The following is a 22,131-nucleotide window of genomic DNA, read 5'->3' on the forward strand; positions in this document are numbered from 1 at the left end:
TGTATAAAATAGCAAGTTTTATCTCAATCTTACCTTATAACGTGGAGCAAGTTTTAACAACTCTCTCAATGGCACATCAGAGCCCACCACACCCAGGAGAATGCCGTGAGATCTCTTGAAAAGAAGAATTCATTTTCAGAAGGAAAATTTGGGTAGTTTTCTACCTGAATACACATTGCTGCCTTCCTACTGATCTCTCATGTGTTCTCTTCAAACTTGTCTACGTTCATTTAAAACCAGCTAGCATACGTCAGAAAATCTCAAGGGTTGCTTCGATGTTTATGGATAGAAGCATTTCTACCCAATGCTAGTCCACATTTTTGACTACGATTCAGAAGTAATATAAAATGACTGAACACAAGATTTGAGGGCAAAAGTATTCATTCGGTATGTGTGAATAACAATAAGGACAAGGCAACCATGCGAAGCAATGCATATTCGTTTGTCACTGGGCTAAGTGAACCGAATGCCAAATACAAAATTATCAATCTAGGACAAATGAATGCTTGAAATCCCCACAAAATGGGGAACTGTTTATTTATAAAGTGTCTGAGGCAAAAAATGGCTCAGAAGCTCCCACTGCAGTGGTGTGTTAATAGAGGCTAACGCTGGCCTAAGGCAGAGAAGACAGTTGTTCACAGGACCTGAGCAGAGAGTTCATGCCTTGAACAGCAATGGTGAGGAACCAGATGCTGAGATGAGGCTAAGAAGCTAGAAATGGTACAGAAAAGTGTGCAAAGGGTTTCAAAATCCATAGGAAATGCCTTCATCAAAGACACCTAAATTGTCCAACCTTTTTACCTTATCAAAATAAGGACAGGTTTGACTTTATTGCAATGTAGAAGATAATTCCCAGGAAAAAAGATGCCAAGGGCTACATGCTTTTTAATTCAGCAGAGAAAGTCATTATGATGGGAGAGTGAAGCCAGACAGATTCAAAGTGGAATTTATACACCAGTTTTTAACACAGTGAGAAACTGCAAAGGAGAGGTCAAGACTGGATGCCCTTCTTCAAGGACACTTTGACCAAACACAGGTTATTGGACTCAGGAAGGACTGTCTATGTGAAATGTAGAGGTCTGCAATAAAATGCACAGATGGGACAAAGTAATGATTACTTTCCATCTCGAATCTTATGGAGCTTTGAATTAGGCTGGCTTTGAAAATGGAGGGATAAAATGGGGAGGAGTGTCATGTTCAAGTAGTATTTGGAATAAATAGCATTCAGAGGAAATGACAGACTATCATTTTGACAGACAAATTATCATCTGCACATCCTGCCCAAAGTCTACTGCAGTTCCTAATTACCAGGCAGTCTCTCAGAGAAGTGCCGGCTCTAAAACCCCACAAAGGTCTCCTGCAGTCTTACACCTCTGCTGGTGGAAAGGAGGGTGAAGGCCATGTTGCACTCACCGTCTCGTTCTTCTTGCTGAAGACTGGCATAGCCACTGTTGTCATGAGCAACAGACTTTGAGCCTGAGATGCAAAGAGCTGCCAGAGAACAACAAGCCATGTGTTAGCAGACGCAGTACTGCAGATAACCCAAGCAAAAGGCACTGGAAATCCCAGGGAGCCCAGATGTTGGGTACAATCAGACACCTCCTTGCTTCCCACACCCCTCTGAAAACAGATGGCAGCGTTTTTCAATGCTTTGTGTCCAAGAGGATCGTAGGATGGATGCTTGCTCATGTGGGGTGATGAGAACGGGCTGAATGCCAGTGAAATGTGTGGAAGCAGGAGAATGAAGAAACCTGTAGAAATGGTGACACAACATAAAACTGCCACATAATGGGTGTACAGACAGAGGTACTTATGCAACAAGTGTAAAAACCACCAACACATGGAGCACAGAATGTAGAAAAATAACACAAATATAAGCAAAACACAAATATCATCTATATTGCAAACACATGAATAGCGTGAATGAGAAACAGCACAGGCAAATGTTTAAAAGGCACAAATACACACACAGCTTGCTTATGTAAACTTGCCACTCAGGCATCTAATATAGACAATATAGTGAGCTGTCCGTACAGTTGATATGCACACATAATGAGGAAGCAGAGTGCCCCATTACTGAAGGAGACAGATGCTCTAAAAACATACAAGAAAGGAGGTAAAGCGGGCAAGATACATGCACAAGAGACTCCCAGACATGCCTACCAGTGAAAAGAACCTATTCTCCTGAGGCCAGTAGCATCTCCTTTCCATTTCTGCTTTGGTCAAGTTAGTAGCAAGGCAAGAACTGACTTCCTGTCTCTATTAGTGTACATGCTAGGAGCCATACAGCAGCCAGCCAATAATCTATGCAGTTGCTTGATGGAGATTTGAGCCTACTGTCTTGAGTTATTGATCTGGATGCTTCTTTGTAGAGCATTCCCCTCCATAGTAACACTTGTGCTAATACACAACAAACTACTGTCCCCAGCACTTATCAAACATGTGGAAGAGATCCAGTGAACTAAGCTATCTCACGACACAAACACCCTTATCTACTCTGGACCCACAGCACAGCTCTCCAGTACATCCAGCATTGCTTCCCCTTTTGGTTGTGTCAGAGGGCTCCTCAGAGCTGCTGACCCCCCACCCCCAGATGTAGAGGCCAGCTGTGGCTGTGAGTGCTCACACCGATCAGCACAGGGCAACGGCACGGCACGCTCACAAAACACAGGGCAGCAGTTACCTCCTCAGACTGTGGCAGCTAGTGGGAGACACGGATGAACAGGTGAATGAATACACAGATGGAGGAATGAGTCAAAGATGGGAGAGTTTGGAGCAGAGGAAAAGAACTGCAAGCCAGGGCAAGAGGAGAGGAAAGAGATGCAGCAAGAGAAGTGCAACAAACATATCCCAGAAACTGTGGGTTCTCCCCAGTTCCTTTCAGGGCTGTGGCAGACATCCTAAAGATGCTGCTGATTGTGCTTGGGCTAGTAAATGAAGTTCCACAGCAGAATTCTGCCCAGGAAATTGTATATGGGAACATTCTTACTGTTTCTAGAGAATTTTTCCTCTGGTCAGCTCTAGTTGTCACAATTATGCAGAAATCTCTTTATGGTGAAGATGCCAGTATATGAAAAAAAACAACAAACCCACATCTCTCTAGAAGCGTGGAAAGCACAAAATAAAATGTAACTTTCCCCTTCTGCAATGCAGACAGAAGTGGAGATGAAGACTGAGGAAGATCTTCTATTGGAAGTAGTGCAGGGGAAAATATCTTCAGTGATAATCAACTTTGTTTTTCCCTTCTGTCCTTTGGATTTCAAAGGTGCACAGGCGACATAACATCATGATGGCACCTGCCTGTGGTGCCAGTTTCTGAAGTCTTCCTCTGAGGCAAGGAAGGGGTGTTGGAAGCCCCAGCTTCCTGGTCCTTTGTTTCCCCCCAGGAAGTGAGATGTGCCCATTACCCACAGGCTGAGCACAGGGTCAGTACAGTGGGTGACCCTACCTGCTTGCCTCCCAAACTGAGATCTGTATCTATGTGTGACTAACAGTAGTATGTGCTTAGGTACTGGGCTAGAGGAAGTAAATCTCTGTGACCCACATCTTGAGCTGTAAATAGTCTTTCCTGTGAGTAATCCTTTAGAAGGTAGCCTTCTTTCACAGGAGCACTTCTTAAGTCATGCTGTGCCTGTGTGATTAGTCCTGGGCTCCTGGGTCACTGCAGATACAGACCTGAGTCTATATATACATCTCAGCTCCAGGAGCAAGCAGAAAAGAAATATTGCCTGTCTCAGCACAGCCAGACACCTGTAACTTCTGTCTGCCAACCAGCTCCTGGTTTACATAAATTTCAGGACTTCACTTGGGTTCTGATACACATAAGATGTTTAGATGGGAACTGGGACAAGTTATATGCCTAGCATACTATCTGAAGGTTTAACACCTTTGCCAGATTGGCTCCTAGGCCCTACTGCTTGCTGACTAAAGACTTGAGGTGTCATTCCTTACCGCACTGTCCATGTAGGCTTCAGTCCATATAATGTCGTGGTCATGGTTGATGACCATAGGACGGCTGAGAACATGCAGGTACTCCATCACATTTTCCTGGACGTCTGCCAGCGTGGAGATCTGGGTATAGTAGCCTTCATGGAGAAACAGAGGCATGAGTCCCTCTTCTGACACATCCCTCACGTTTACAAATGAGTGTTCATGTGAAGTTAGAAAACGGTTTGTCAAAAAAGTGCATCTACCCAGGCAGTTTTATCCGCTCTTTACAAAATGTGCCTTGACAAGCCTTGTAGCCATGCTTTTCTATGTATACAAGTTTCCATGGAGCTTCAAAGCACTGGCTCTACTCTTCTCAAAGCACTGGACCAGTACTCAAGACCAGAGCCTTGATATAACAGCAGTCACAACAAGCAGATGTAAAAGGCTGTTTTAGGTCTTAAGCAAAAACATTCACAAATCAGGCTGCCTGTGATCCTGAATGCCAAACAAACGCAAAGAAGGTATTCCACCAAGCTACTCACTTCCCCTGTCCCATTCTATGTAAAGCCCAAACTCTCAGCTTCTCATCCACAGTGCTCTACTCTTTGCTCTGCCTAGCTTTGCATCCAAGGATGGGGACCTTTTCTATCCACCCACTGGAAGCAGAAACAAAAAGTATAAGTTACCTATTTCCAGAGCTTTCTCTGCACAGACGGACCCATAGCAGTCTAACATACAATAAAGAGGACAAGGAAAGAATGTCTTCTAGTTATCAAAAGATTGTCAAATGCTACCTGCTTAACTGGTTAGAAATGCTAAATGTGGATCTCATTGGTTACATTTGGTGTAGCAGAGTATGTGAAGTATATGGAAAATTGTTATCACTAGGAAATCAATGCCATGTGAAATGTCTCATGAGTTGATAAGCTTTGTGACGTGGAAACATTTTGTGTGCTTGAAAACAAGGATTAAAGAGCTGTATAATATGTTGAAATGGAAGAGCCAAGATCAGTGAGCCTTCCTTGGAGATCAAGTTTGCTAAGTGAGAATTGAAGTGTGAAGAGTATATATTTGTTCTCAAGGATAATCCATTCTCACATTCTGTAGTGAACCAACAGTACTGTGAATTTCTTGTCACTAATCTTATGGTTGAATATGCAATCTGAAATCCTTTTTGTTTTTAATCTAATAAAAAGTAAGAATGTTACTTGTGTTTCAGAGTGCTAACATGTAAACATTTGGACCTTGGACATCCTCAGTGTGTGTACATTCTACAGACCAGCAACTCTTGTACGTCAGTTACTTTCAATAGCAAATACACCCGTGTCTTTCACACAGTCTGTTGAGGACACTGTTCAGACAGAAAGAGATCCAATAGCCCCAAGTGGTCAGGCCCCAGTCTCAGTCTCTTTTTCCTTTCTCTGTTGAAAAAGTGTACAGATATAGCAAGCACTGCAGGTTGCTGGCCATCAGCAGATGTACTAGAGCCAAGTCAAGACCAAACAGACAAGACTTTTTTTCCCTTTCTTTTTCCATGTCTGATTGGTCTAACTGGACTTTTAAACTGGCCTCAAATGGGTATGGATGACTTTCCCATTCATGCCATTTCATGCTGGCTATAGAGAACATTGGTTTTGGGGCAGAATTAGCAAGCTGTCCTGGTACCTCAGTGAAATCAGTGGCACACAAAGAATTTGGCTGGCATATAGGGTTAACCTGCAGGCATTGTGAAAAATGCTGTAAAATCCTTAAAAAATATGTTCGCTTTACATCTGAGTCAAAAGATGTCAGGCTTCCTGACAGAGGTTTAGACAGCTTGTCAAAAGCCAGCAGCTGGAACACAATAAGCACAGGGACTTAGGTGGACTACAGCTGGCATGAATCTCGGTCACAGTGTCCCTTGGCACCAAGACAGGAAAACATGGTGGTTCAGCACCAAGGACTCGCATTAGCTGGACACGGGCATACTCCATGCAGACTAGAAGAGCCTGCTCTTTCCTTAGGTCATCTACCACCCAATGGTTCCTGGGCCCCAGCTGTAGTGGGGAACTAATGGGGGAGTCCATGAACCTGCAGTCACGGTCCACATGTGAGGTGACTGTTTGGAGTTGGACAGCTATTATTAGCATACAGTACCTTTGTTGTTGCAAGCGATCCATTTCACGTTGGGGGCAAAAGTGACCTCCCGTCCAATGAGGTAAGTGAAAACCCGGACCTGGAAACAAGAAAGAAAAGGTAGCCTAAAAGAAGCCATCACACACTACCAAAGCCAAGCGGTCAAGGTTTGACACCCTGCCATGAAGCAGTGAGTGCTTGCTTGTGCTGTCGGACAAGAGCTCTGCCTTCATGCAGAAACAGGAGCCTCTCGCTCCATTTGTTTCACATTTTCTGGGCTGGAACTTCATTTCCAATTACAATAAGCTCAGAAAGCCAAGTATCACCCAGGATCATCTGCATCACAAGGCAGAACTGCAAATTCTGTTTGATTTTAAGATAGCAGCTCTGCTAGGCACTCAGCAACCACGTGCAGAGAGGTTTATAGCTCACAGGAATCCTTTACCCAGGGGAACAGCCGGTCATGTGGAGTGTTTAAAGAAAGCTTTACCATTTCTCGTGTTTGACTAACAACAAAGGAGTGAATCCTGAAATAAACAGCTTGAACAGCCCTGTGCTCTGGTAGGCTGCTTCTCTTCCTTTGTGCATTGCTGTTAGCTCGGATGAGGTAAACAAATAAATCTGGAGGGTTTAGGATGAGCTTGGTCTGTTTTGCTTTCAAAGCAAGCAGGGCTGGGAGGTACTGAGAGAGGCTGTCTGGGCCATTCCACTGCCCACCATATGGATTGGTAACAGACAAAGCTTTCCCAGATGGGGCCAATTATAAAGAGCCCTGCCTGGCTGCTTGGTGTTAGCAGAGGGATGCATGCAGGTGTTTGGTTGCTTAGCTCTGCCCAGCACCTTGGATCATCTTCTTCCCACTGTGGCTGGATAGTACCTTTCTTTGCCCTATCTGTCACTTCCCAGACAAACCTTCCGATCTGGCCAGTTGTACTTTTCAAACACAGCTTCGTAATCCTCCACTGCTCCGTCTGTGATCAGCATGATGGCTTGGTTACACAAGCCTCCTTGGCCAGCGTCTCTGAACTGCAAGCAGAGTGAAGAGCATTAGTTATTGCAGCACTGACCCTTTCCATGTTGCTGCAGTGTCTTTATTCACCAAGGGCCGGATCCTGTCTTCTTCTTCTTGCAAATCTCACCCTGAGCTCAGAAAGCTCTCCTTGCAAAAGGACGTTGTTTTGATGTTGCATATATCTATATATTTCTACAGCACTTACTAGCTAATGAGGTTGCTGGAAGCTTTACAGAAGTAAAATAAGAAGAAAAGCAATGTAGAGGAAGGGTGCAATTCACTGCTTGTGCAGTCACATTCATTTATGCTAAATGGCTATAGACTGACCATAAACACTGCCATTCTGATTTGACAGCAATAACTGTCACTTTTTATGGCAGAAAATGTGAGAGGAAGGGGCGATCAGACTCATTATTTCAGGGCAAATCCATCAATCTATTGAGCAGAGCAACGAGAAACAGGAACACATGAAAAAACAAGGCTACTGCCATCAGCACTGGAGCACAAATGCATCAGATAGCGAGACCACATGCTGTAATGAGAGAGGGCCAGTATCTGTGCTTAAGTGATATTTAAGGCATACAGAGGTAGCTAGGACTCTGGTACAAATGTCGGTGCTCTTTTTCTGTGCTCTGACCAAGGAAAGGTCTAATCAGCATAGAAAGCTGCAGAAGCTGGTATGCAGAGTGAAAAGTACGGAAAGAGGAAGATAAGACAGCTCTGTACAGAAAATGAATGAGGCAATAGCATGAGATGGAGAAAGCATGGAAGGCTAATTGAAGGGTGGCTGAGGTTATATCAAAAAGCAGCAATTTTAAGCTGGACAGAATAGACATATATTATAAATTAGGAATAAAGGCTCGAAGTGGAAAGACTAATTGCATAAAATAAAAGCAAACACTGGACAGAATGGAGTGCAGGGTGTGAACTGGGACTCGTGAGGTGTTTCAGGTTTCAATTCATAAGTGTCTTCTGGCTTGGCAAGGTGGTTAGGACAAAAGGCAAGCATCTTTACCAGTATGAATGGCACTGTGCTACTACTGCACATTGGCATCGTGACCATCAGTATCCAGAAATCTAATCACAGTCAAGATTTCCTCAGTCATTTCACTGCTCCTACCATTACCTCTATGGTTATTCATCTATATAAAATACCAGAGTTGGTGTTAGTATCACCATAATGTCTCCTCACATTTATGTTAGTGGTCCTGTCTTCTACAACACCACTCAATATCACTGAAATAAATATTACTCTACTTCAGTGGCCATGAATTCAACACCTTTTGAGTGCCCACTATTAGAACCACGTGTATGATGATCCCATTGCTCTCTGTTGCTTAATAATCATGTTGTATCACTGACCAGAATCTGGACAGATGATTATAAAAGAGAACCACAGAATCCTCAGGGCTGGAAAAGACCTATAAGACCATCCAGTCCAACCATCAGCTGACCCCCACCATGCCCACTGACCATGCTCCTCTGTGCCACATCCACACAGCTCTGCAACACCTCCAGTGATGGTGATACCACAACCTCCCTGGGCAGCCTGTGCCAGTGCATCACCGCTACTGAGAAGAAATGTTTCCTAACATCCAACCTGAATCTTCCCTGGTGCAACTTGAGACCATTCCCTCTCATCCTAAGCAGCGAGGTAATATGGTCATACACATATATTTCTCTGTAGAATCCCCAAGTTCTGATGTTTCCAATGGTCCATAAAGTTTCTATACCTTGTGCCACAGAAAAGCCCTGAGTACCAGATGCAGGATAGATAGAGCCTGCCAGGAGTGTCACAGCAGGAGTGTCTCCTGCTCAGCAAGGGGACCCAAGGCAGAGCCTGGGACTGCTGAACAGGAGCAAGAATAGGATGCCCTTAGGTACAAAGGAGGGAAGAGGAAAAGCAGCTGACAGCCACGTGGGATTGTGCTATCAACCACCAGATGAGGAAGATGAGAAGGAATCTCAGGTGAGCGATTCCTAGGGCAGATGCCAATGGTTTCCAGAGAGAATGGCAAATGTAAGTTTCCATCTCAGAGGTGCAGGGTTAAGGTGGTGCAGGAGATGTCAGAATAAGGTCTAAATCACAGATATGCAAGCCTTGTAATTACAAAAGCAGCTTATTCAGACTTGCAGTCTGCAAAGTGTTTTGTTCAGGCAACTATTAAATTAATGCTTTACTAGGATTGACCGCCATTTCAACAAACTACTTCAGACATCTCCTCTATAGCTTCTCTAGACTTCACAATACTGAGATGCTGGGAAATTCGATGCTGTATCAGAAACAGCAATCTCCTAATTACTGGAGTAGATGATATTTTCAACAGGGAAAATGAGATCATCAATGTCACAGAAAGAGAGATTAAAAGAACAGATTTAGAAAACAAATGAACAAGAGGTAATCCCTGATGTTCGTGGCTGGCTGCAGATGTAGAAATGATCTGGAAACGCTCACACGAAGTTCTGAGCATAATTCCCTGTTCTGACTGAAGACTTAACAGTGTGAAATAAGGTGAGATGGGGAGCAAGATGCCCAGAGACCAGATGTCTGAAGGGGTGTGGGCTAGAGATTCGGTCTGTAAATGAGGCTTGGAGCCATGTGTTCTCCTGTATAAGTTTGGTCACGTTGCCAGGAGTAACAGGCACGATCTAATCTATTCAGGGTCATGGTGTCCTGTGCTCAATTATTTGTTCGTTGCTGTTTACGTTGCAGTTTCAGCCTGGTCAAAACAATGGCGAAGCAATGGGAACATCAGCAAAGCTCAGTGGCATACACATCCACCGAATAATGATACACCCATCTGGCCAGATGGCTGAGTGGTCCCCCTCCACCTCTGCCTGCCCCATTCACGTAGACATGCCTACAGAATTACGAGGCATTCAAACTAATTGACAAGTCCCCCCTAGGCAGAAAGTTAGCACTAGGGAAGAAACAGAAAGTCACTGAAGGAGAAACAAGAGATGGCTTTAAGCAGAATGACAGAGGCTGGCTAACAGGAGATTTTAAGCTTTGCATATCCTGGAAAATATACTGCAGAATCCAAGTCCAGAAAGATGTGAGTTTGAATCAAGAAAAGATTTATAAACTTTCTGGTGAGAAGAAAGGGAGTACAAAGAGTATGCTGGCAGATGGTCAAACAAAACAAAACAAAAAAAGACACAACAAAGACAGCAGAGAAATAATCAGAGATGCTTTATAGCCTCATATGCTTTATCATCAAAAGAACAGTATCGTAGTGGCTGGGTACAGTCTGAAGGGGTAAGAAAGAATAGAGAGGATTACAGGAATGGTCACAGAGTGGTTGGTTTAAAGAAAAGGCAAGCTGAAAGCATTCAAATAATCTGTGCTGAGCAGAAAGGGTAAGAATTGCAGGAGGTGCTGCTGGACCTGTGGGCTGAGAGCAGACTGAGACTTTGCTGAGATCCCAAAGGGCAATAAGGTTCTGGCAGAAAGTACATTCTATGTGGGGAATAAACTATATGGGTAAGTTGTCCTTAAGCATCTACACCAGTGCTAGAAAAAAATAGTGACTCTCCCACCATGAGTATGCTGAGGTAAAGTCCCACCTAGGTGGGATGTAAGAGGCCACAAGCTCTTTCGATTTCTTACATCAGACAGGTTTACCCTCTCCATGACACTAGTTCTTAGTCGTATTTCATCAAAGGGCAATTTGTTGCCAGTTTTGTTTGTTTGTTTGTTTTCCTATGGCCATTTGGGACTGGGCTAGTTGTAATTCATCTCACAATTTCTGTCACTTCTGAGTGCAGCAGTGAGTCAGGACGCCATTAAAACAGCTTGGTGTTAGGAGCAGAGTTTGTTCCATGGTGGCCTCAGAGAGCAGAACCCAGGGTTTCTTTTCATCCATGGGATCAGCTTTCAAGATGCCTACTTAGAGGGCCCTGAGAAAGGAGGACCCAAAAGAGCCCCAGATTTTGCACTGCCTTTTCCTAAGAGGTTGACATATAATGAATATATGAACGTATGTATGACGCCCCTAGGATTTGGGGGAGCATATTTGCATAGGTATATATGTACATACATATATATGGCATGACTATACAAATATAAAATGTATTTACAATTTATTTACACTGGGAAGAATAATTGGAGGCTCCAGTGCAGAAGAGGATGCTGAACATTGGCCAGAGAGGAATACTGCAGAGACAGATCAGCTGCCTGTGAATTAACAATGTGACAGCGTCTGAAGAAAAGTAACTGTTGTCTTTCGTTGCTTTAAGAGGGCTGTGGAGTGTAAAACAAGGGAAGTAATTATTCTGCTCCGCTTAGTGCTCGATAGCTCTCGGCTGCAGCGCTGGGTACTACTGGGAGCACTCTGCTCCAGGGAGGGCAGAGTGGCCAAAGAGCTACACACCCAATGGAAAAGAGCGAAGGAGACGTGCCCAGTGTGTGGGAAGAAAGAAGGCGGCAGTGAGATAGACTCAAACTTGATAAGCCAAAAAGGAACTCAGAAGACTGCGCTTGACACTTGAGAATTGGAACATGCTTTCTGAATGCGTGCTTAGCACCATCGTTCCCCTGAGATGCATATTTCAGTGAAACTACGTGGCGCGTGGCTAAATTGAAACAGAGAGTGTAAGTGGCTTATGGAGCGTGGCAGAGGCAGGGGAAGCTCTGGCTTACTGTGCTCCTGGAGCTGCTGTGCGGATTGCGTTTGAGATTAAAATACGCCCTGCTTCCCCCAGGGCATCATGGAGGGAAACAAGGACGGTGAGCTCTTTCACCCCCTTCTGCCACTCGTAGCTCACTGAATACGTCTCTGCCGGGCTATTAATTCTAAAAGCAATTGGACTGAGGAAAATTACCAGGGAAATTTTGCAGTCACTTTCATTATAGATATTATTACTGGTTGTCTATTGTAATCAGCAAAGCCTGTTTCATCAGGGTGATGTAGCATCTTTCATTCTCTTGCGTATGCCCCTGTGAACAATAACAGGACAGACAATCTGCGAGGAACAGTTATGATTACAGGCTGAGAATGTGAATCTTATCTGATGGAGGAAGGTGGCTGCTTGCACCCAGGCTGCACTCCAGCCCCTCTGTTGCATGCCTATCTGCATGACTATGGCAGGAGCACCACGGTGAGGTGATGGTGATGCAGACCCTTTTCTGCCCCTATGAGTGACTGGGATCAAGTAAAGCTTTAAGAGATTTCAAAGTCCTTAAACCACATGCATGCCAGCAGGGGACATCCTTCTGCAGGCTTGGGGATTGCCTAGTCCAATGAGTGAGACATGCTAGTCAGGGAGGAGGTGTGCAGACTCCTCTCTTGTGGGACCAGACTGGTTTTGGTGCATGTGCCTGGCAGAGCTACCTGTTATGTCAGCTGGGACAAGGAGGCTATCTTCAGGGCTGTGCTCCATTCTTCTCCATTGAGCCCTGCAGAATTGTGCTGGTTAAGAGAGCCTGCAGCTGAACTGCATTAAGCTTCTTTAATCTGTTGTCACTGTACATAACTGGTGACATGTTAGACTTTAAGAAACCAGTTTTATTCTGGGGGAACAATGGTTTAAGTATTCTTATTTATGCTGCTTAAGCCTACATATGCTCTGGGTCTTTTGTTATGAAGATAAAATCTATTTTGCCATAAAATGCAAGGATACATTTAGATAAATCTAGCAGACATCTAGAGCATGTAATTGTTCTAGGTTTGTATCATTACTGTTTCCATGATCATCTAAGCAATTATCTTCCCCAAAATATGTCAAACTACATCAGTGATGATGCTAAACTACTCTTCTTAGGTTGCCATTAAGTTCACCATGCTTTAGGTACCACTGCCAAGTCAGCTCAGCCACCACCACTGGTGGATTCAGCTCTGATCATACTTGCACCAGCATAAATTAGGAACACGGTCACTATGTAGCCAATGAGCTTAAATTTATAGTCTGCAAAATGAGTAAGAGTGGAGAACCTTTCCCAGGATGCCAAGATCTCTGTTACAGCCTTTAATATCAGCACCCTCATTTGGACCACAGGCATCATGCTATGTATATTATGCCAGCACCAAGGGCATGGAGGACGTCTTTCCACCTAACCCACTACAGAAAGAGCAGTGAGGAGGTGGGGGTATCCAGCAGCCTTTGGCCTTTTTTTTTTTTTTGGTTAATATTTCTTAAGGAATAGAATTCAGTCACACATTTACCTCCAAGCAGAACTTGCAAATGTTCACATAAGGCAATGTATTATTTATGAGTCTTATCACAGCCAAAATTCTCCTGGCCTATGATGAGCCAGTGCAACACAGCAATGAGGAGGAGGAGAGGCTGATTCAGTGGGGCCAAGTGAGGAGATGTCCCTTCATCTGTGGAGTCTTCATATCCATGAGCACTACTCCCCTGGGCACTCAACTGCCATCCTAGGCAGGTTCAGTAGCATCACACGCAAACCTACACCTGGTCACTCTTGTCACAAATTCAAGACCCGTGAGAGTAGTTTGTATCAACTCCCCCACAGCATCATGATGACTGTGCTACATCAGATACAAAGGGGAGAGCAGGGATGCACATGCCCTGTGTGAGCATCAGCAGAGAGCTTCTCACCTCCCTCAGGATTTTGAAGGACTCCGTCAAGGCCTTGTTCACCGTTCCCACTCCTTTTGCTTGCAGTTCTTCCACCAGCTGCTTGAAATGCTGTCAAGAACCCAGAAAAGCAGTGGTGAGCTGCAAGCGGGCTTGCTCTTGGAATTGGGAAGAAAAGGAGACCTGAAAAGCCCATCCTGGTGGGCAGGGTAGTGTCACACTGCCATGGATAGAGGTGGAGAAGTGGCTGTGCTGTTAGCAGTGCCATCACATTACAGAGCACAGCTCATGGACTGTGAATTCCCAGTGGACTGTGAAACATCACACAAGGGAAACCAAACAATTAGAAACTAGACTTTCCTCTATCCACTCTTTCAGGAAAAACAACAACAACAACAAAACCAATCCTGTGTATGAGAGAGCAACACAATAAGGGAAGAAGAAAACAAGTGTTCAAACTGGCTTTGATCTGGTTGAGACAAAACCCTCAGAGTGTGCTCTCCACAAAATGGACAAGGTCCAAAAGACATGAAGGTCTGCTGGGAAATGCTGCAGGAGATGTCACCCTCTGGGGTCGTGCTCTGCAACCCAGAGCTACGCTGGGAGAGAAATTTGGAGAGAAAATTGATGAAGATGTGAAGGGATGCACTACCTGGTTGCTATCATTTAGCAACAAATTAACCCACTGTCATAGTGCCTTTATGCAATGATGAACCAGAATCAGTACACACCACTGAGCTGGTGCTGGCTTATGAAATGCTTCTAGGAGATAACTGTTTCTTTTTCCTACAGTTTTGTGTTGCAGCATCTTAACCCCATGCACTTATCACGTTAAGTGATATGTCTTGCCTGGGTAGCATTAGTGGAAGCCTGGTACTCACCTCTCTGTTGTCTCTGTCTGCTTGGACCAGGATACCCTTAAAACAGGGTTCAATAAAATGAACATAATCATTGTACTGCAAAGACAAAATGAGGAGGAAGTTGGTGAAATATCCTGGGTGAAGGCTGAAAAGCATTTTTAGTCGTTAACACATTTTATATATTTTTCCCTTTAGAATTTGTTTGTAGTGATCAAGGAAAAATATAATTTTGATAAAACTCATGTATGTTTAAATAATTTAATTATAGGGTTTGCTGTATTACATTTGGGCATGTCAGCACACACAATAATTTTTTCCCCACCCAGGCATTCTAGAGATCTCCATACTCTACAAGCCCATGCCCCCTCTTACAATTGCTTATTATAATATTTACTCATATTTTTTTGACTTCTGTAGACTTTGAGCTCCAGTCATCAGATGAACCTTGTCAGTGGTTTTGTAGCCCAACAATCAATGTCTCTGGCACACAGCTAAATAGTAACATGTCAAGTTAGCCCACATCCACTGAGTTACAATTACTAGTGCAGTGTCTGCTTCCAGCCTGATATGTATGTGAGGAAGGAGATGCCATTAGGAACCTTTTCCTCCAAGGTTCAGATGAGCGTATTTGTCATAGGCTAAGGTGGTGCTTACTGATGGTTACCAATGCTCAGCTTATCAATAGGAGCTTAGTATCAGGCTGTAACATATCTGAGCCAGAAGGCTCTTAGTGTAGGTGTAGCATCACCTGACCTTTCTGTGATTTAAAAATATATATATATTTATTTTTAAGAATAGACTATATTTACATCTTCTTAACAATTTCCTTCCTTTTATGTGCCAACGCCATTCATCCCTCCATTCATCCATCTATCCATGCATCCATCCATGCATCCATCCATCCATCCATCCATCCATCCATCCATCCATCCACCCATCCATCCATCCATCCATCCAAAGACAGAGCAGTCACCACTGGAGTTTCTAACCATATTACACAATGGGAAAGCTGCCATGAAAAAGCAGATTTTATATCTTGGTGATCATGCCTCAGCAAACTTATATGGAAAGCCTGGTGAAAGAGGTAGTGCTTGAAATAGCCTTCAGAATTAGGAGGTGAGCGGCTATTTGCCTTTAATCTGGCTCAGAATCCCCCAGTCTTGCTGTGAATCATGGAAAAATTTTCCTCTTGTGTTTATTGGTGCTGGTTCTCTCTGGGTAATCAGATCATTCTCATCATGGCCAGGGTCTTGAAAAAGGAGAGAGTAGCATCCCGACCAAAGACATACTTACTGCAATGATATTGACAAAGTCATTTTCCCCAAGAGTATCTAGAATGGTGACAATGGTGTGTTTGGCAATGGTCATTCGCAGGCCCTTCATGCTTCCGCTGACATCCACAATGATGACTATGTCCTTGGGAGAGGTGGCTGCTTGGATGTACCTTGATAAAAAGAGGAACGCAAGAAACCATGCTGAGAGTCTGGAGTGGTGGATTTCTGGGCATACGCATCTGAGTGATGTGAGGCACAGCATAACATGTACTGTGAGTATGGCTATCCCACAGGGTCCAGCTGTTCACCAGCAGGGCTCTTCCTACACACCTGCCTCTCCCACTGGCCCCAGCCTCTTCCCACATGGATAAGAATTGGAACAGCTGCAGACATATGTCCAGGTTTCAGCCAAGAGTGTCAACTGCTACTGTACCATTCAGATGAGCTGGACAAACTGAGTGGATGCCTGCATATCTGAGTAAACATCCCTGTTCCTCTAGCTTCAGTATTAAGAAGGATGGGACAGAGGAAGGATGCACATGCAGTACTTTCCATGTGGCACATGTCAGATCCCCTGTGGAAAGCTGGCCTCTATTTATGTACCCTTCTCTTGCATGAACAGCATGGCACAGTGACTGCTGATCAGTAGCTCCCCAGGTGTCACCTTGAAAAGAGGGAGAGGGAGGAACCAGCTTTCTCTGCAATGCTTACCAGCCACGATTCCTGCAGTCGAAGGAGATGACCCCATTCTCATCCGGTAGCCACTTTATTCCTGAGGGGAGCAGCAAAGGGAGCAATGAGCATAAACACAAATAGGCATGGACTCCCTGCCAGTGTCTCCAAAGCATAAGCAGAGCTGTGTGGTCTTCAGCAGTTCCCAGAAAGCTATTAAGATTTTGTTAATGAATATTGTTAGGTGTTGACTGGTGTCTCTATGTAGTCTGGTAAAATTTGAGGAGCAGTGTCACTTACTTTAAACATTCTGATGTAGTTCTCCACATCTTTTTTCTCATCAAGAGCATAAGGCAGCAGCTGCAGAGAGAGTGGTGTGTCCTACATTCCCTGCTGGAGGCTCTGCTCAGCCAGCCCTCTGTTCCATTCTGTAGCACTTGGCAGGCAGGTCATAAAGCAAGGGCATACAGCCATCTGACAGAGAGGTCACCAGGCCACACTGCAGCTGTGGAGGGTCTCCCAGCCTCCTCCAAGCACGCGTGGGCCCTCCCTCTAGTGCTATGACCTTACACAGTGCTCACAGTCAGTAAGCAGGTAAGTCGGGCTGAGCAGCTGTTTTGGGCATGTGTGGCCTTGGGGATGGAAAGGGGCTGTGGCACTGTGACTGCAACTAAAAAGCAGCCTGTCCAAGGCACAGTCCTACAAACAGGCTTCTCTGGGGCTTCAAATGTGGCATACCTGGGGGGCAATCCTGGAAAGAAAAAAGGCTTTCTGCCCTCTATGGATGCTATTCGTTCAGCCTAAGGTAGCAGTAAGACTTTTGGTTCACCACACCTTGTCCTTTATGAGGACATGCTATCCCCACCCTGGGCTTGCACACAGCTCCACTTCATCCTGCTCTGCACTGAAAGACTTGGGCTGATGGCTGCTGTGCTCTTACCTGGGTAGAGCCTGAAGAACCCTGTGGAGCTGCCAAAGTACTGCCAGGTCAGTGTAGGATCCCTTTCAAAGTTTTCCACAAAGACAGGGTTCAAGGCTTCTGACATGTAAACACCATTCAGGATGTCAGGATCTGCAGTGAAAAAGAATAGAACATGAGCAAAAAAGGTTGTATAGGGGGAGACTCTCCTGCCTCATCCTCCTTCAGGATGCAGATTGGGATGGGAATGAAGATGACCCTGGGGGAGTACAGCCTTCTCCAAAGGTGTTTCTTCCTGATCTGCCCAAAGTTATGTCCCTTCATCACAGTCCCTCACAATGACTCCTGTCCTCTAACCAACAGCTCTCCAGTAGAAGCAGTGGAGGGAGCAGAATGAATGGTGTAAGTCAGCTACGGAGGACAGGTCAACCCTGGTGGCTGGAGGTGGTCCCAGCTGGACCATACACCATTATCCCTATTTCTCTTCCACTCAGTCAGAAGTCTCTGAGAGACTAGGGATGATAAGCAAGTGAGCACAGACAGGTCTGAGCTGTTGTAAGCAATTGCTGGATGCACCACTAAGTGGAACAGCCTTTCTGCAGTGTTTCAATTTATGCTACTCCCCATGATGCAATTACCCTAGACAGAGGAGCCCTAGGTTTTACATGCTGTTTCTGTCTCTCCACTTTTTCCTTGCATTTTTATTCCTCTCTTTCCCTCTCCTTCAGAAAGCTTGAGCTGTCCTCCCTTGCCCTCAGTCTCATCAGAACCAATATAAAGTTGCAGATTTGTGAGAAGTCGTAGGAAGCAGTGTACATGCAGTGTCTGTGTTGAGTCATTGCCTCAGGGGACCAAACAGAGCAGCAGCAATAGAAGAAGGGAATTGTAGGCAAGTGGTCACAACAGGATTAACAGTATTAATGTCAAATAGGACAGGAATTTGACCTACCACTTCCTGTTTAGTCATTTCAGTTTTGATCAAAGTAGCAAAATTTAACTGGCTCCCCAGCGATGGGATCAAAGTAGCTCATGCAGGAAAGGAGCCAAAAGAGCTGTGCTGAGCCCACTGCCATATATGAGAGAGGGAGCAAGTGCTGCCAGGCCTGCTCCCAAGAGGAGCCCCGGGTACGGAAACAGCCTCCACCATGTCCTCCTCCATATCCTGCTTGTTCTCCAGCTGCAGCAAGAGCAGCTGGATGGTTTGCGTCCAGTTGTACAGACAAGAAATCAGATAGCTGGGTACAGCAGCTCTGCTGTCTCTGACAGCAGCCATTTGGCCACCTTTCCATGTGCCACTGCAGCCAGCTGCCTACCTTACGCTCAGCTGCAGCCAGCCCTGCTGGTGGCTCGATTGTGTGCAAGTTTTTGTGTCTGGGGGTCTCAGACCAGATGAAATCAATTTAAAATCTGGCGAGAAATGAAACTCCCTCTATTGTCCCTCTAAATAATGTACCAGTTGTGAGCTCAGTCAACAGTGCCAGCCCCATCTGGTCCTGAGGCTTGTAAATGAGCTCCGTCTATGAAAGAAATAATGGATTTTTTGTTTGTTTCCCAAATGTATTCAACAGGAAGAATGAACTGGGTGCCAGGCAAGGAGCCAGTTCAACACATCTTTGTGTGTTGACCAAACTCAGCAGTAAACTTAGGACAGTCACAACTGGGTTTTAGCCAGCAGCTTCTGCGGTGTGTGCATTGTCTTAAGGACAGGCTGTTTCTTGGTGCATAGGTGGAATGGCATCAGTGTGCAAGGGAGGAAGGACAGGCTGGGCTCAAATGAGGCTGTATGAGCCTCGGGGTCTTCCTGGGCTCCTGCAGCTACTAAAGGCTCATTGAGAAATGCAAATAACCCAGAACAGTCATGCCCCAGTAATAGCTGTGAATTGTCACCATTCCCCAGTGAGTGAGCTCACTGGGAATTAAGAGTGTCTGCATGGTGTTAGGCTCTCATAACCTAAAGATACTTGGGATCTATTTTCTCAGCTGAAATCAGTGAGATTCTTGACACCTAAACATCTTGATAGATCGGACCCTTTGTACAGAATAGCAATTGCCAATCACATTTCATTTCATAGCATCTCTGGTTATAGAGATGAATCTAACAGACTACGCTGCCTGCCTAAAATGGAGGACTGTCTATCACTTAGAGGGCTTCCAAGAGCAGATTGCACCTGAGCCTTGTCACAGTGATAGACTGCAACACAGGCATAACTGCATCTTGAGAAAATACCTTTCCAGATCCGTTTTTGTTTTCTTTCTTTCTCAATTTTTCTTTCTCTTTTCCTTTCCTCATCCTCTCTTCAGGTATTATTGCTCCCATTTAGATTTCACACCACCCTACTAGGAGTGAGAAAGTAAAGGCCGGTCATCCATTACCTTTGTTGTAGACATTGGTAGGGAGCTGGATATCACTGTATGTTGTGTTTACCAGCAGGTTATTGAAATGCTCGTTTGGCTCCAGAATGAATTCATCTCCAAGTTCCACATAATTGTCATTTTCATCCTTCTCATTAATCAGGAGGGAATTGTAGTAATCAAACTGTTCATGAAGACAATGAAAAAGAGAAAGACAACGAGAGTACAGTGATCAGTACTACCTGAAAAAAAATAAAGGGTGTTCTTTCACACATAAAAAAAGTAGGGAAATCTGGAGAATTTGGGCTTCAATTAGCATCAAGATGAGTACCAAATGACAGCCACTGCCAATGAAAAGTGTCAGGCTGCCCAAATTATAGTTTCTGCCCAGTTTCTTTTTGGCAGGTTGTAAGCATAGTCAAGCCAAATGCCAAAGAGCCTTCTAAGAGCAAAGGGATGCAGCGATAGATTCCCATGGTCAATCAGCAGCATTTATGCTGCTGTCTGGTGAGGTATAGTGTCTGACTGGATGTGGCTCACAGGTTTGCTAGAGCATGCCTGTGCTGACCTTAGTTGCCCTGTCTCTGGAGTTAACTCCTGATGTACACTGAGATTGGATTATCCTCTCACTGTCACTCCAGGCAGCAGAAGCTCATCAAGAGCAAAGAACAGAGCAGAAGGTGCTCAAAGACAACACAAATCTCCCCTGTTAAGCCCCCCTGGGGATTTAGCGGCTATGGACATGTTAATGTTTCCAGGATAGTCTTCCCTGTTGGATAGCAGCCGTTTTGTTCACTTTATCTGAGGGAAGAGGCCCTTTAAAGGCTTATTATGTTCAAGTACTATCAGTACTTGGAGGTGTGATATGTGTGTGTGAATAAAGGGCCATGTGCCTTGATACTGTGAATGCAGCTGATGCAAGAAGTATGACTACAATGTGATTTTTAAACAAGAGGGTAAAAGAGATATTTGGGTTGTTTTCGTGAAGCATTTTCAGTCCCTGCCTTTCCTAGCATCAACAGTAGCCTGCACTTCAGCTATGCACTCAGTGCTTACAGTGTGGATAATGGACTTCATTAATCAGTTTGCGCTCCAATTCCTTTCACCAGCAATAATCCTATAGTCTAGTTACAAACAGTTATTAAGGGAAAGCCAATTGTCCAAGTTGCATGGACAGCACCAAACTTTTATCCAACAGGAGGTCTTGACAAGTGTGTGTTTGCAAACTAGAGAAAAGATGATGGCAGCTAGTGAGAAACTCTGCTCATTGGGATCAATAGTTTGCTATGGATATTAGTAACATTATGACCTTTGCAACAGGACTGTCCCTGTTGCTCATACGCCAATTTTTAGCTAATTTCCCAGGCATGTAAACTGGGAAGCATCAGCTAATTTGCATTAATGTGTCACAGAATGACAATGCTGGTGTGCAATAAAGGTAAAACCTCCATTGCAACATCATGCCACCCAATGTCTTCCCAAATCCCTGTCATCCCTGTGTCAAAGTGACTAATCCCTTAGGTGTTACTTAGGCTTGGGATCTGCCCAAGGAGTCGTGTTAGTTTCTAGATGAGCTGAGTGTTCTGAAGACAAGGATAATCCTAACTTGGTTCCTGGATAGGAGGTCAGGTGCTCTGCACGAGGTGTTAGAGGTGGGAGGGTGCTGCTAGGTCAGCCTGTTGCCTGGTCCTTATGAGGATATGCACCATATTTTGTCACTGACAGGGACCAACTTACCTCCAGTGAGGAGTTGTACTCGTGGTTCAGATCTGCATCCTCTGCTGCTTCCACCAACCTCTAATGAAAATAGATAAAGAAAGACGAGATGCTGTGGGAAGTGCCCAGAAGATTTTCCACCACCAACAGTCACTCATATAACAAGAAGACACGACCATCTCCTTCACTACAGCATAGATACAAGGCTACAAACACTCCCCTTCCTTTTCTATGCTGTCATCCCATGCTGCAGCTTTATGACTTGGAAGGTATAGTCACAGCTTTTATTTCTGAGTGCATTTACACCTTCTTACTCTGGAGTGCCTAAAAGCCTCCCAAGGAGTCTCAGTCATTGTAGGACATATACACACAAATAGAAACATATTCATTTAGATGAAGAACAGATATATTTCATTTTCCATGAACCCGTCCAAAAAACCATGGGAAAGGCATTTTGGACCCAGTCTGATGTCAATAACTTGTCAAAAGAAAAGGAGTCTCAGTCTGCTATTGTTGCTGAGAAAAAAAGACCGTAACTTGGTTTTGTAAAGGACTCGGTGATGCTATGTCTGTTTATGAGATCTGACCATTTATGGTGCCAATATAATCACTAGTATTCTCCAATATGATGCTTCAGGGCACTAATTCTCACTTCACATGCAGGCTGGGAAGGAATCCAGATAAGAATGCGCATGTTTTCAGAGTTGCACAATTAGTGACACTTTCAGCAAAGATACTTCG

The 22,131-nt window shown here is 44.6% G+C and overlaps 1 protein-coding gene across 1 annotated transcript in view; it reads right to left on the bottom strand.

Annotated features, from left to right (window-relative positions):
- CACNA2D4 (calcium voltage-gated channel auxiliary subunit alpha2delta 4) overlaps positions 1 to 22,131 on the bottom strand; it is a 108,240-nt gene that overhangs the window by 74,624 nt on the left and 11,485 nt on the right. Inside the window, exons 4-15 of the mRNA XM_072328084.1 lie at positions 21,412 to 21,471; positions 19,696 to 19,858; positions 17,344 to 17,475; positions 16,443 to 16,503; positions 15,751 to 15,901; positions 14,479 to 14,553; positions 13,619 to 13,708; positions 6,958 to 7,071; positions 6,067 to 6,145; positions 3,952 to 4,085; positions 1,414 to 1,491; positions 34 to 114 (exon numbers count right to left, since the gene is read on the bottom strand). Of these exons, the coding sequence (XP_072184185.1) occupies positions 34 to 114; positions 1,414 to 1,491; positions 3,952 to 4,085; positions 6,067 to 6,145; positions 6,958 to 7,071; positions 13,619 to 13,708; positions 14,479 to 14,553; positions 15,751 to 15,901; positions 16,443 to 16,503; positions 17,344 to 17,475; positions 19,696 to 19,858; positions 21,412 to 21,471 (1,218 nt within the window). The remainder of the gene's footprint in view (positions 1 to 33; positions 115 to 1,413; positions 1,492 to 3,951; positions 4,086 to 6,066; positions 6,146 to 6,957; positions 7,072 to 13,618; positions 13,709 to 14,478; positions 14,554 to 15,750; positions 15,902 to 16,442; positions 16,504 to 17,343; positions 17,476 to 19,695; positions 19,859 to 21,411; positions 21,472 to 22,131) is intronic.

This window comes from Excalfactoria chinensis, chromosome 1 (genome assembly GCF_039878825.1).
Source record: "Excalfactoria chinensis isolate bCotChi1 chromosome 1, bCotChi1.hap2, whole genome shotgun sequence".
Taxonomy (NCBI): Eukaryota; Metazoa; Chordata; class Aves; order Galliformes; family Phasianidae; genus Excalfactoria; species Excalfactoria chinensis.